General features: G+C 37.8%; 1 protein-coding gene across 22 annotated transcripts in view; it reads right to left on the bottom strand.

Annotated features, from left to right (window-relative positions):
• The window catches only part of Tm1 (tropomyosin 1), a 48,005-nt gene that overhangs the window by 9,515 nt on the left and 25,255 nt on the right, over positions 1-13,235 (bottom strand). For 11 of the 22 annotated variants that reach the window (XM_071697974.1, XM_071697978.1, XM_071697973.1 and 8 more), the window contains 4 exons: positions 7,707-7,840; positions 4,904-5,021; positions 1,440-1,510; positions 62-137 (listed from right to left, as the gene is read on the bottom strand). In XM_071697974.1, the coding sequence (XP_071554075.1) occupies positions 62-137; positions 1,440-1,510; positions 4,904-5,021; positions 7,707-7,840 (399 nt within the window). Of the gene's footprint in view, positions 1-61; positions 138-560; positions 632-1,439; positions 1,511-4,903; positions 5,022-5,442; positions 5,561-7,706; positions 7,841-13,235 lie in introns of all 22 variants that reach the window. The other 11 variants (XM_071697980.1, XM_071697975.1, XM_071697977.1 and 8 more) reach the window with 2 other exon arrangements.

Genomic DNA, 13,235 nt, shown 5'->3' with positions numbered 1-13,235 from the left:
TCCACGGAATCATGTTTCGTTCTGATTGCGCTGTACATGGGGCGTAAAATAAATCATTTACCTTTTCCTCGGAGACCTCGAGGGACTTCAAGTTATTGCCGACGACACGCAATTCTTCTTCAAGCTCGACAATCTTGCTGTAAAATTAATTAGCCATTTAATATTGAAGTTTATGAATTGTAAAGGGAAAAATATTAAAAATTGCAGACAAACGTTTTCAATATTTTTGTATACAACATTTTATATTTTTTAGGAATGTAATTAAGTAATACTAGAAGTTATTTGAGAATGATGTATGAGGTGAAGTTCATAAAGAAAAAAATTTATCTTAGTATAAAAAACATTATATTTTTATCGTAATATTGAGTCTTTGTACCAATAAGACATTTTTTAATGTACAGTATATAAAAATTGTTCTGCCTATACATTTTAATTTATTGCACCGTTTGTCAGTAATTTAAACTTCTGAACGATATAACGAGCGAACGACAAAGGAGTTGCATAGTGCTGCACATGAAGGAAAAGGGACATGGCGAACACATGCGTGTGATTGCACTTACGATTCGGAAAGCTCGGCCTTCTCTTCGGCACGCTCGAGATCCTGCTCCATCATGACTAGTTTCCTGGCGACCTGTGATCAACAGCCACACGTGTCATGCGCAAAAGCAAAGGTAATGGAAGTGGTCATGAAATAGTAATATAAAAAAATAAAAAAATATATTAGGTGTTGGCATGCAGAGACGCATAAAAATCCGATGTTTCCTGGCTTCTAGGGCTCCATCCGCCTGCTACAAGATTAGTGCGAGTGCACTGTGCCACAACGTTAATTAAAATTACGCATGGGATCGCATCTACGTCTATAGGTAGCTATTTAATGCGAATGTTTTGTAGATCAATCAATTAAATAAAATTAGATAAATAATTTCGGATGTATTTGAAAAAATTAATAAGCTCAACTGCAGTTTGATATGATTCAACATAATTTTTGCTTATGTAGACGTAGATGGTGTCGTGAAAAAGCCATTATTACTATTGAGGTATTATTCAGTAGACTTCTATGAGACAATACTACTTAACGATTAGATTGACGTTTCGTAATTCTGGCTCTCCACGACAGAAAAGGTCTTACAACTGATACACTTAACAACAGCTTTTAATGGTAAAATGCGAGCACGAAAAGTATCGTTATCGTGCAAAATGGGCACGGGTGTGGTTAAGGGGTATCTTCGCCTTCTTCGTCGTCGTCGACGAACGTGTTACGAGCTAACGGTGCTGTCAAAAGTTACGGCAGCGAGCCGAAGCGCGGCACGACGATGCATGAGATGGAAAGAAAGGGGGGGGCGGCTGGGTGAGACGAGAGGGGAGAAATACCACGGGATCGTTCGCACTTCGGGCAAAAGGTGCCGGACCAAAGATGCCTATATAAAAATGATGCTTACGACTCTCCAGCCTCGGCACGCTCCTCGGCGCGTTCTAGATCGGCCTCAACCATGGCCAATTTACGGGCAACCTGTATAAACGACACACACGTACGGTTTCTAACATGTGTTGCTTTCTACCACCTCCTCCTCCTCCTCCTCTTTCTCCTCGGCGACCACACCGCCTCTGAAAACTCCGGAGGCGGCGGGATGGCGAGACACCGGCGTCTCGTCGTCGTCATCGCCGTCGTAGCCGTGATTGGAAGAGTTACGGTCTTAGGGAGATTTTCTCTCCTTACGCTCAAAGCCTGCTGACGAGCTCGTGCGGTGGCCTTTGCGTTTAACCCACACATATGCAAAGTTATGCCTCTCGCGAGAAAAAAAGGGAGCTACGCATTTTTGGCGACAAACGTGATCTTTAATATAGAGCGAGATAATTTTTTGTATTAATGGTTCTCACAGAATTCATGTACGCTCATTTTTCATGTTTATACACGGAGAGAATTTTTTGTTATATTTTACCCTTAAATTCACTACAAACTTGGGACAACTTGGCAACCAAGGAATTTTTAAAATATACAAAAGACATTTTACAAACAACGTGATAAAAATTACCATGCAGATTGGTAAATATTGAAAAATTATTGAAATTTCCTAGATATATTTTAGTAAAATTAATCAAATATATTTTATATTTTAATGAAATAGATATTAATATTTCTTATTATGGTGGATATTAATCAGAATAGTTCACATAAAATTCTTGGTGGTACATGTTGTCCCACAACTACCATGATTTCAGGGTAAATTTTAAGAGAAAATTCTCTCCGTGTACGTATCTCCGAATTCGCGTTCAAATTAAAAACATGTCGTTAACGACAGGCTAAACTGTTGCGTTAACGCCAATTTTCTCCGAGCAATCTGCCTGAACGCTTCGCAAATGGGTAGCTTCTTCCAATCGGCCGCGCCGTCGAAAAAACAAACAGATCAGAGATACAGCACGCAAGTCGCGTCACGCAAATTGCAGCTCAATCCTGACGGACGAGTCCTGATGGACTCGTAAGCGCATGTAAGACAGCAATGTATGGTCACGTCAGGGAAAAAGATCGTCGTAGAGTTAAAACACCTTTAACACCTTTTTTTCATTTGGATGCGTGCATTAGCCGTGACTAGATGTGTCTGTAACTCTGTCCTACGACGATCTTTCACTCATGCAGCACAACTTTCGCACAATCGTGGCGCGATCGATCGTAAAATGGCTTTTCCATAGAAGTTTAATTGAGAGATTCGCGATTCGTGCGGGTCCGATTACTAGTTTCCGCGTTCTCTTCACTTCGCTCATATCTCTTGACTTCGGAAATTTTCTATTACAGTTAGCACGAATGATCTTTACGCACGAGACGCAGAATCGTTCGATGTATCTATACTTGAGATTCGTATCAATTTGACCTCACACAGTCAGCATAATTCCGCGAGCAACTCACGTAATACTCGATGAAAACTGACACCCGTGATTCCGAGGCGATAAAAACAAAGATTTTATTCAGCTCGTTGAGAAAATGCAAATCAGCGATGATCGCGTCGATTTTATAATCATAATGCGTTCGATATGGTATAAGGAAAATATGACGCATAATTTATGCCAGTAGACTTAATCAATTTCGTGACGACCCGACCATTTTACGATGCAGTTGCGACACGATTTTGCGAATAAACGACAGATTGTAAATTGTAAGTCGTCATATGTATATGCAAAAAAAAGTTTAACGGAGACATCGGCACACTCAGTTGCTGTTAGAACTTGTCGTCACCTCTGTAGGTTTCTGTAACGGTTAGGCAGTTAGATCGTTAATTAGGAGGTCAAAACAGACGACTGCGTGGAAGCAACTATCTACTGAAATAAATTGGACGATTTGATTAAAATCAACTCTCGCACACCGCGATTAATTTTTGCGTATACTGTTAATTAACGACGATTTAACAGATCGCATGGAACGTCATCGGGTGGAAAACATTAATTGATTGAAGTTACGGTGAGCTCAGAAGTTTCAATAAAAAAGTTATGAATTCTCCGATGATAATCATAAATTTGCAAGAATTTTTCGTAATTAAAAAATGATAAAGTGTTATTGAAGATAAACAAAAAATTTTCATTTTTCCAAAATTAATTAAAAATAATTAATATTGCAAAACATACAGAGAAACGTGACGCATTCTGTCACAGAGAGATTAGATATTTATATCGATTAAAAAGATTTCGAACGATATCTTATCCCGGCGAAATGATAAAAACTGTAATCTCCGAGTGGACAAATAGCAAAGTGTGTATCACCGTAATTTCAACATTATCGCGGCCAACACCTACCATTGCAACTCTCGTTATTCTGCTGCATCACATTCCGAATTCCAGCAAAGCGAAAACGTGCTCGTCTTAGCGAAGAGACAAGCTCGATAAATAAAAGCAGCACCATGTCGTTGACGCGCGGAGAGCCGCGATAAAGTTGCACGGCGGCCTCACGCGGCGTTATCACAACACAATTGAGGACTCTTGTTAAATTTAACGAGGCCGGTCTCGCGAGTAACGAGCGACAGACCGAGCACGCGGGCCCAAACCACCACGGTACCCTGAAGAGATCGAATTATCGTAAATAAACGCGCGCGCGTATAAAACTTCTGCGAACTTGGTCGCGCGCGGCCGATCTCTAATCTACAAGTATCTAATAACAGGAATATATATGTAGCAATAACAAGATTAAACTCTAGTTACGAAACTGGCACTTGAGACATTTTTGTTGTAGCTTTTGTCGTAACCGAAATGAAAAACACTTGGAAATCACAGATACCCGATTTGAGTCGCGCTCGTGAAACACGTGAATGAACACTCTCGTACGTATGTATCACCACTCTCTCTCTCTCTCTCTCTCTTCCTTCGTTTCTTCCCGCGTGACTTCTATTGCTTTTTAAAATTTTCTCTATTCTAACAGCAAGATGAAAAACAACGATCTTTGAAACACTGCACTTGTCGCAAACACGCAAAACTTTTCTAAAAGGAAGAAAACTTTTTCACTTTCATTCGCAGCCCAGATCGCGATCACAGATTCGACATTCACGATTTACCCTTGCTAAGATTTCACTGCGCGAGAGATCCTCGCTCTCTCGACTTTCTTACGGATCGGAAACTTTTGCTTCACGACGCGGACAACGCGGAAAGATCGCCTCGTTCTTCTAACGCGGTCGAAACCTCGGCGAGCCAACCAACGCGATTTTGACGAACGGGATGTGCCTCGTGCGAGACACGTATCTTTACTCGCAACGGAGACGCGTATACGTATATCGAACCACGGTGTTTTCGAGCACACAAAGAGAAGACAGAGAGTTACGGGGTTAGGCACTATTTTGACTATCGACTAGGAACCATCAACGTCATGATTATCATCGTCACTGCATCCAACACGCTTGACAGTGGTAGTCGCGGGCGCGCGAACCTCATCGTATTTCTTGTCGGCTTCTTCGGCGAGGAACCTGGCCTCCTTCAGCTGATTCTCGAGGGCGTCCATGCGCTCTTCGTCCGCCAAGCTGCGGTTCTCGAGAATCTTGCGGGCGCTTTAAGGTGGACACATGTCGAACGAAAGAGTTTACGGTTAAAATAGTCGATTAGACAAACGGATTAAGTTAAGAAATAGGTTTCGGATGATCGTCGAGGAACGCCTCTGCTCAGCTCAGCTCACAATGATGTGTCTACCTGTAAAATTTATCTGGGGAGATAATCCCGGAGGAGAACTACCGACCGACCTGGACGATCTTTTCTACAATACTTTTATACAGGATTATTAATGTACCGAAAGTGACATTTCGTCTCAAGCTAATTCGCTATTTCTTCCGTGCAAATGTTCCAACGGATAAATATTTTTGCATTTATGAATACAAACGTCCTAAAAGACGGCTGGTAGTTCGTCTCCAACCAAGAGAAATAGAGGGTCCTTTCAGCCCTTATTTCTTCGCTCTTTGTTCGCTGATGACCCACCTCCTCGTATTTTTTATCCGCCTCTTCTGCGATCAGTTTAGCCTGTGCTAGCTGCTGCTCCAACAAGGCTACTCGGTCGTCCTCCATGTTAGTGCGGTTTTCGAGGGTCTTGCGTATCCTAACGATCGATCGTTCGTCGATTTTTAGAAACGAGTTAATCGTCGTTGAAAGAATGATCATCGTTGCGTACGAAATGACTAATTTCTCGACAATCGATTTAAACTTTTTTTTTTTTTTTTTTTTTTTTTAAGTATAATGAAAAATACAATGTAGATATTATAAAAGCGATAAAATCCAATTTTTAATTTTTTCCAATGCGAATTTATTTTATCAGGTTTGTATATCAATTAATTTTTTTCTGTTTATATAGAGATAATGTCTTTTAATTTCTTCCTTGCGACATAATTATGATATTTTGCCGCGTGAAAAATCAAGAAACTAGAGAAGTATGTATTTGACAATTTTTCTCTCGTACACGAGAAATACATCGTAGTAAAGTAAGACGTGCGAAGCTTGTACACGTCATTCGTTATCAACGACGATAAGCAAGCCCAACGTTATTTTAAGCATTTACGTATCGCCGTAAAGAAATCATAATCGGCAATTAGACTTTGAAAATTACAGATGCACTTAATGACCGTCCTTTATATTCAATACTTTATATTACGCTATTATATATTTATATATTATAAAAATCAGATAGATCAGACCAAGAAAAATATGGCGTTTCACATTCTTTCAACATTCGTAAATTTGTCATAAATTTGTTATCTTTCAAATAATACGTAATCAGCAAAAGAGAATGGATATTCAGAAAACTATTTTCAATTGTAAAGAATCAGAAAGCGTTTGTGTACTAAAAAATAAGTCGTCGCGGCGGACGCGACATGCAGCCAAAAAAAGTAGGTCAGGATGTGGTGTTCAAAGATCCGCAAGATCTCATTTCGATTCTATTTGAAAGATATCTCCGAGTACAAAAAAGAAGAAATATTGCGAATGATTTCTTTGTTTATATATTTTTTAAATTATGTAGTAGTTGACTAGAATTGTTTACGATATCTTTATTTTGCAATAATTAGGCACCTTGTGCATATATATATATATATATATCTATAATAGAAAACGAATTTAATATAATTACGCGAATTTGTTCACTTATCTACTATTAATTTCATATGTGTAACTGGAATATTAAAGAGCTACTGCGCTCGGGTCTATATTTGGTACGATATTAGTCATACAAAATTACAATGCATCGAACCGCGTTCTATAATTAAGTTGCGGAAAAAGGATTCAAAAGATATTCAGTCTCTTTCTCAGATTAATTCTTTCAATGTAAGGCGATACAAGGTCGATACGGAATTATAAAAAAAATAATTTTTGTTTTAAATAAAAAATATTAAAACTGTTCAGAATAAAATAATTTATAGATATTTTATTAATATTATTTACTACGTTATACCATACATGTGCAGGTAAATTTATACACATGATGGATTTATAGCAGAAGTGGCATAAGTTATGCAAAATAATTTTTGAAATATCTGTTATACATTCAGACGTTTAATTTTTTTATATTTATAGTATCAAAAAATATCTGGCTATAAAAAATTTTCATGTTTTATGAGATATAACTGAAAGAATATTACCTAATAAGGAGAAGGATTGAACTAATTTTGATTTTATAAAATAACAAGATAAAATGTATACAATAAAAGATATTGATTTATACCACTTTTGCATTTCACTTATACTTAATTCCCGATAATTTAAAATTATTCATGTATAATAGATATAAAAATGATCAAGAGTAAAATATTATAAATCTTGTCTCTTCCATAAATATAGTTAATGATAGTTAACGATTATCTACATTAAATACTAACATCGATCCTTACTAGCGGCTTGGCAACAAGCATGTTAGGAAATCCTATTAATGTTTAATATCTGACTATATAATACATATCAATTACCTACTCTTAATCATTCTCATAAAGATAAAAAAGAAATTATGTAACAATGAGCAGTTATTTTTCATTAATATAAAACACTTATGTATTCTCATTACCATAAAAATTGTCAATTATAAAATAGAAATATATTTATGTATTAATATCTCTAGTAAATATAAAATAAAAAAAAAAATATATATATATCTTTCGTATTTTTATTTTGATAACTGCTCGTTGCAAATAATATACAAGACGATCATAAATAAAAAATTTTGCAATAATTCTGTTGCGGACATAGTAATGGACACTTACCGTTCGCTCTCATCGGCAGCTTGCGATGCCTCCGCCAATTTGGCAGTGGCAGTGGCAAGGCGCTCCTCGGATCTCTCGAGGTCCTCCTCCAGGAGTTGAATACGACGATTCAAGGCGGCGACTTCGGACTCAGCCTGTAACACAAAAAAAATCCATTCCAAATAAAATAAAAACTGAAAAATCGGCAATTTTTAATCTTACATGGTCTCTTAGTAAAACCATATTGGTAATAAATAACGTGAGAGAGTGAAGAAATTACCGCAAGATACACATTGCGTAGAGAATAGTCAAATAAGAGTAGAAGCAGATAATTAAATTTAAAAAAAGAAAAAATCGAGATCTAAATGTACATATATTTAAAAAACTTAATTAAATTAGAATTAAAAAGCTTGAAAAAACACGCACTATAATAGTCAATAATTCAACAATATACTAAACGCTGTTATTTATATAATTTAGTCACCCCTGAATTATTAAATAAATAATATAATCTTTTATTATATGTGTAAAAAAATAGTAGCTTGCTAAGACAATGAGACGGTTTAACGAAATTATGCGAAGTAATAGTAAGATCAAATAGCTGATCGACTGTTACTGTCTAAAGTCTAAAGCCTATCGGCACGATATTGTAATCAGGCGCATATCGATACTGGATTAGGGACGATCTAAATCCAATCTAATGCCATAACGTGATCAGAGCTTGTCACAACAAAACACTCGGCTGGAGATCGTAAGGGTCTCTGCGTGCATACCAATGACCCCGAGGCGGTCTCGCATGTTGCATTAAGAGTTGGACCGAACGGATCATCACCGTCATCGATTTCGACCAAACTTTTGACGCGTAAATACACGTTGCTTCATCGTTCAGCGAGTGCTATGTCGGGATATCGTCCACGATAAACACTTCTAAATTTCAGATTAGCGATACGAGTAGCATGGATTGGCTTTCAATATAATCGATAACGTTCGTAAAGCATTGTGGAAATATTTCAGGCAATAAGTAAATCAATTACGAATTTTTACAGAATGTTTACGAGAACGTAATTAACAAATACTGAACAAATTTTATCATCAGGATAGTTAAATGCTAATTTTAATATAAATGGATTTTATCATCGCACATTATCCTTATAAAGAGAAAAACAATTGTATTTATTATCAATGTGACGATATCTCTTCAATTATTGAAGCCTCCATATTAGTACAAGTTAATTAATTTTAGATTAGAGAGATTAGATGATAGACGAGGGACTAATTTTAATCGCAATTATTTTTGAAAATAATAATTTGTAACTTTATTAGCGGAATTGTATAAAGCTAAACGAAGCGTGCGATTTTCACGGATGTAAATTACTTAACGGTCGATTACACGTGTATCCGCGTATACACAATTTGAGGCCCTTGTCCTCGTTAGCTGCACCTGCCTACGATTGTGCGCCTAGTAAAAAGGCCCTAATTCATCCCGTATGCAGGAAACGTGTCGTTTAACAACGTTACTTTATTAACGGTGCGTGAACTTGGTATTCATGGATTTCGGCGCACCTATATCGGTTTTATGGGAGTGATGTCAGCGGACTGACAACAACGATTGCATAATCACTTAAACGTAATCATGATATCACAAACCGTGCTACCACATCGCTAGTAATTGCTAACTATCATAATTACTCATTTTTCTGTTGACTGTGTTTCTGTTAAAACAATAGATGGTGAGGGTATCTGGGTTTTGTCATAATGCACGTGGTTTATACAAAATAAAATCCAAATAGATATACAAAATTGTCCTCTTATTTATGAAACTGCTTGATATTTTGGAATAATTGTCGCGTAAAACACACCGTGTGTCTGTATACAAAACATTTATATTTATCCCACAATTTCTGTGAGACTTTTTTTTCGCTTGCTACCGTCGAACTTCCGCAACCAAGTAATGCGAGTTCAATGATTGTGAAACCTGGCCGGCGTGGTTCGCGTTGCCACGCTGTTCTACACTCGATAGTGCGTGCACGCAACGCTACGCACGCTTTCGGTGTTACCTTACCGGTGCGAGACGACGCGAACTTTGTATTCGGAGGAAATCGGCACCACGCCCACTCGCGCACTTGTGTCGAGCGGACAGGTCGTGTCACATGGACGATGTCCGCGGCAAGTGTTGGTAAGTGTGCCAAACTTCCGCTTCGTCCGACCCTTTCTCGTAGCTTTCCGACCACGATCTATTTAACTCGTCCTGCAGTCCGATCAAGTCCGATCGACGTCGACCGCGATTATAGGGATCGGTGATAATTTAGTAAAGCAAATATATTTTCAATATTGGAGCTTATAGGCGTTGATATTTGATCAATACTCATGTGGGATCTTGAAGGAATTAAAATTGCAGTTTTATTTTGAATAAAAATGACGGAATTGCTTTGAAGAATAGGAGAATATACATTTCAATAAAGTCGTCACAAAGGCAACATATTTCATAGCTCACAAAGACACATATGAAATATGTTGCCTTTGTGACAACTTTATTGGAATGCATAGATTCTCCTATTCTTCAAAGCAATTCCATCATTTTCTCAAAAATAATATATTCCATATTTGCCTTTGTGATAACTTTATTGGAATGTATAGATTATACATTCGCAAGTTGTAGATGTGAAAAAAGCCTTCTATTAATTTTCCAAGGAATAATTTTATCGTCTAAAATTGCTCTTTTTGCATTTATGAGTTTTATCGGAGTTTTATCTTTGCAGATAAGATTCTTAACATGAAAACTTCATTGAGGATTATTCCACTATTTGTCTTTCTGCTGTGCACGTGTAATCAAGGTATGAGGCGGAAAGAATCACAGCGTATACGATATTATTTTGCATCGCTCCGTGTGATATCCGCGAAGTGCGCGACCGGCATTCGTTTGTAAATAAATTCAAGGCGTCGTGAGGAACGTCGAGAGGGAGAGACGTCGGGATTCTGTTATGTAAACTTCTCGGCAATAAAGACACCGCGGTCACTCCGAATCCTCGAGATCGCTTTCGCGCCTGATCGACCCGTCGATGCGCGAGCAAATCAATAAGACTCGCCTTATCGCGCCCTCGCATCCTCCCGTCTGAGCGACGATAAGCCGCGTATAATTGAATCAACTTGCGAAACGGCAGATCGCTCATTATCATCGCGTCGGAATCGAAGAGGAAGGAGGGAGAAGAGGAAAAACCAGAAAAATCGCGGTGTCGCGCAGCAATGCACTTCGTTGCTCCGTGACAAAAGCGTATTAGTGCAGCCTGACCGAGTCCGTCGCCGTTGGCCTTTAAAACGTATTTAGCGCAACTATCGGGCGCATTCTATCGCGAGTGCGCATTGGAATCTAGCGATGGATTTCGCCACTGCGCCGGAAAATGCGGCGCGGCGTTGCGCTGTTATACATCCGACGCGGAAATGCAGTCTTGCAGGCCAGACATTTGATTGCGAATTATTGTTTAGTTTGTCGTGTCACATATCTATCATTTCAACATATACAAAATTTCTATGGATTTATTTATCCTGCAAACGTAACTAGATTTTCGTATTTGATACGGAGGTAAAATAAAAAAATGACGCCTGACTAAGAAGACTATAAGAATGTACCGAAAGACGAAATCGTTAACTGGTTGTTGGTCGGCGCACGCGACATAACAAAATGATATAATAAAGATTTATAATCTTACGCGATTAATGATTATCCGTAATGAATAATCACGTACTTGAGTTTGGTATGTGTTTTCAATTACGATACTGACGCCTGCTATTTTATACGACAGGACATTGAAACGGTTGACAGACCTCTTCGATACGGCCTGATGGCAAAACAAATCTACGTTCTACGCGCGATAGAAGCGATATATCCGGCATTCCATGCAAATATTTGCAAAAATTGCTTTCAGCGCTATACGATCAATACTTCGACCTAAAATAAATATGAAATAGTAATGGTGTAATGGAAAAAGGACGTAACTGAGAGATATTCAATATCTCTATTCTAAACTGGTATTACGCAAACGTCCGCAAAATATTTTATTGATATTTCTTGACAAATAATGTTTGCTCAAGCAGAATGTACAGAAGCTATCGATAAATATGATTATAGAAGCATAAAATGTTCATTAAAGCGGTTCGCAAAAAAAGATATCATTATTTTCCCCAAATTAATTTAAGGAATTTAAAAAATTGTCTCAAGTAAATTATATATTGATCTAACTAAAGCAAAAGAGCAATACGTCGATTTCAGCAATACGGATCACCTTATATTTTCACGACTCGCTTGCATTTCATATGCTAAAGCGCTGAATTTACAATATAACTGTGTGTCATTATACCCGAACTTACAATTGCACAACTTTCGGCTTTCGATCTTTCAGCCCGTTGTAATTTCAGAAAGCCACAATCAAAAGGTCTCCGTGTGCTAATAATATTCGAATAAAATATTTAACGTAGGATTTTTTCATGTTTCTAATTATAAAATATCAGTTTCTTAAATTAGACTAATTAAAAAGCTACGATTTGAAAATGTTCTTTGTCTATATTTTCTTCAATTGACAAAAATCCCAATATGAGTGGCCGAAAAATGTTTCCGTACGCTTCCCTGACGATTAATCACTTTGATCACACGTGTACTAGTATCTCGCAGTTGCCTCGACAGGTCGCACTTGTTAAGAGCTATTTTGCGAATCAACCGATCGTGACACCCGACGACCGGTGTTCGTGCATGTCGACAAGGCACGCCGCGTTACATCGCAGTTTGTGAGCGAAAAGGAGCGAGAAACGGCTAAGATTGTAGTATAAATCCGTTAAATCGAGGCTGATGAACGAGGCTCACCGGGAGACTCCGGCTCGCTTCACTTGTGCACACTTCGCGGCGTAGCTGTGTGCTTTACGCGTGCTGGCGTGGCCGTAAATAGTCAAAGTGACTTAATATGCTATAACTTCCAAGCCCTTCCAGTAATGATCTCATCGCCTCGTCGCGAAAAATTCGTGACGTGTTGAGAACGATCATATCCGTGACGTAACTGCACATTGCAAAACGTTATGTGGTTTAAATTTCAGTCAAAAAATTATGTATATGGAGCTCAGATTAGTGTACGTCTCATTGTCAAGAATTTTTAAAAGCAACAGTTCTTATCTATTTTTAAATAATCATGAAGCAGTAAAGCACTTTTTGGTAATATATAGAAATGGATTCTCCAATAATATTAAATTATAATAAACTATAGGAGATTTCTGTGAAATATGAAAGAGCATCAATGAAAAGATAGCTTATACGAATTGAACTTTTAGATTCGTGTAAAAGGATGCCAATGAAAAATATGTATAAGAAGTCTCTCGGAACGAATATAGACTGGTAATTGTCCGAATATGGTAGTCTCGAGGTAAGAAAAGTCTAACGGATTAAGGCGTAACGGAAGCTGTTGCCTAGCAATCTTACACCCAAGATTTCATGCACTTTTGTACTGTATATAGCTTGTTTTATGACAGAGATAAACAACGTACACACTTAACAAAGTTTTTTATGCC

The sequence above is a fragment of the Temnothorax nylanderi genome, unplaced genomic scaffold (assembly GCF_030848795.1).
Source record: "Temnothorax nylanderi isolate EJ_2023f unplaced genomic scaffold, tnyl_v1.0 TNYL_tig0014_pilon, whole genome shotgun sequence".
NCBI lineage: Eukaryota > Metazoa > Arthropoda > Insecta > Hymenoptera > Formicidae > Temnothorax > Temnothorax nylanderi.
This window is presented reverse-complemented; position numbering and strand designations above follow the sequence as displayed.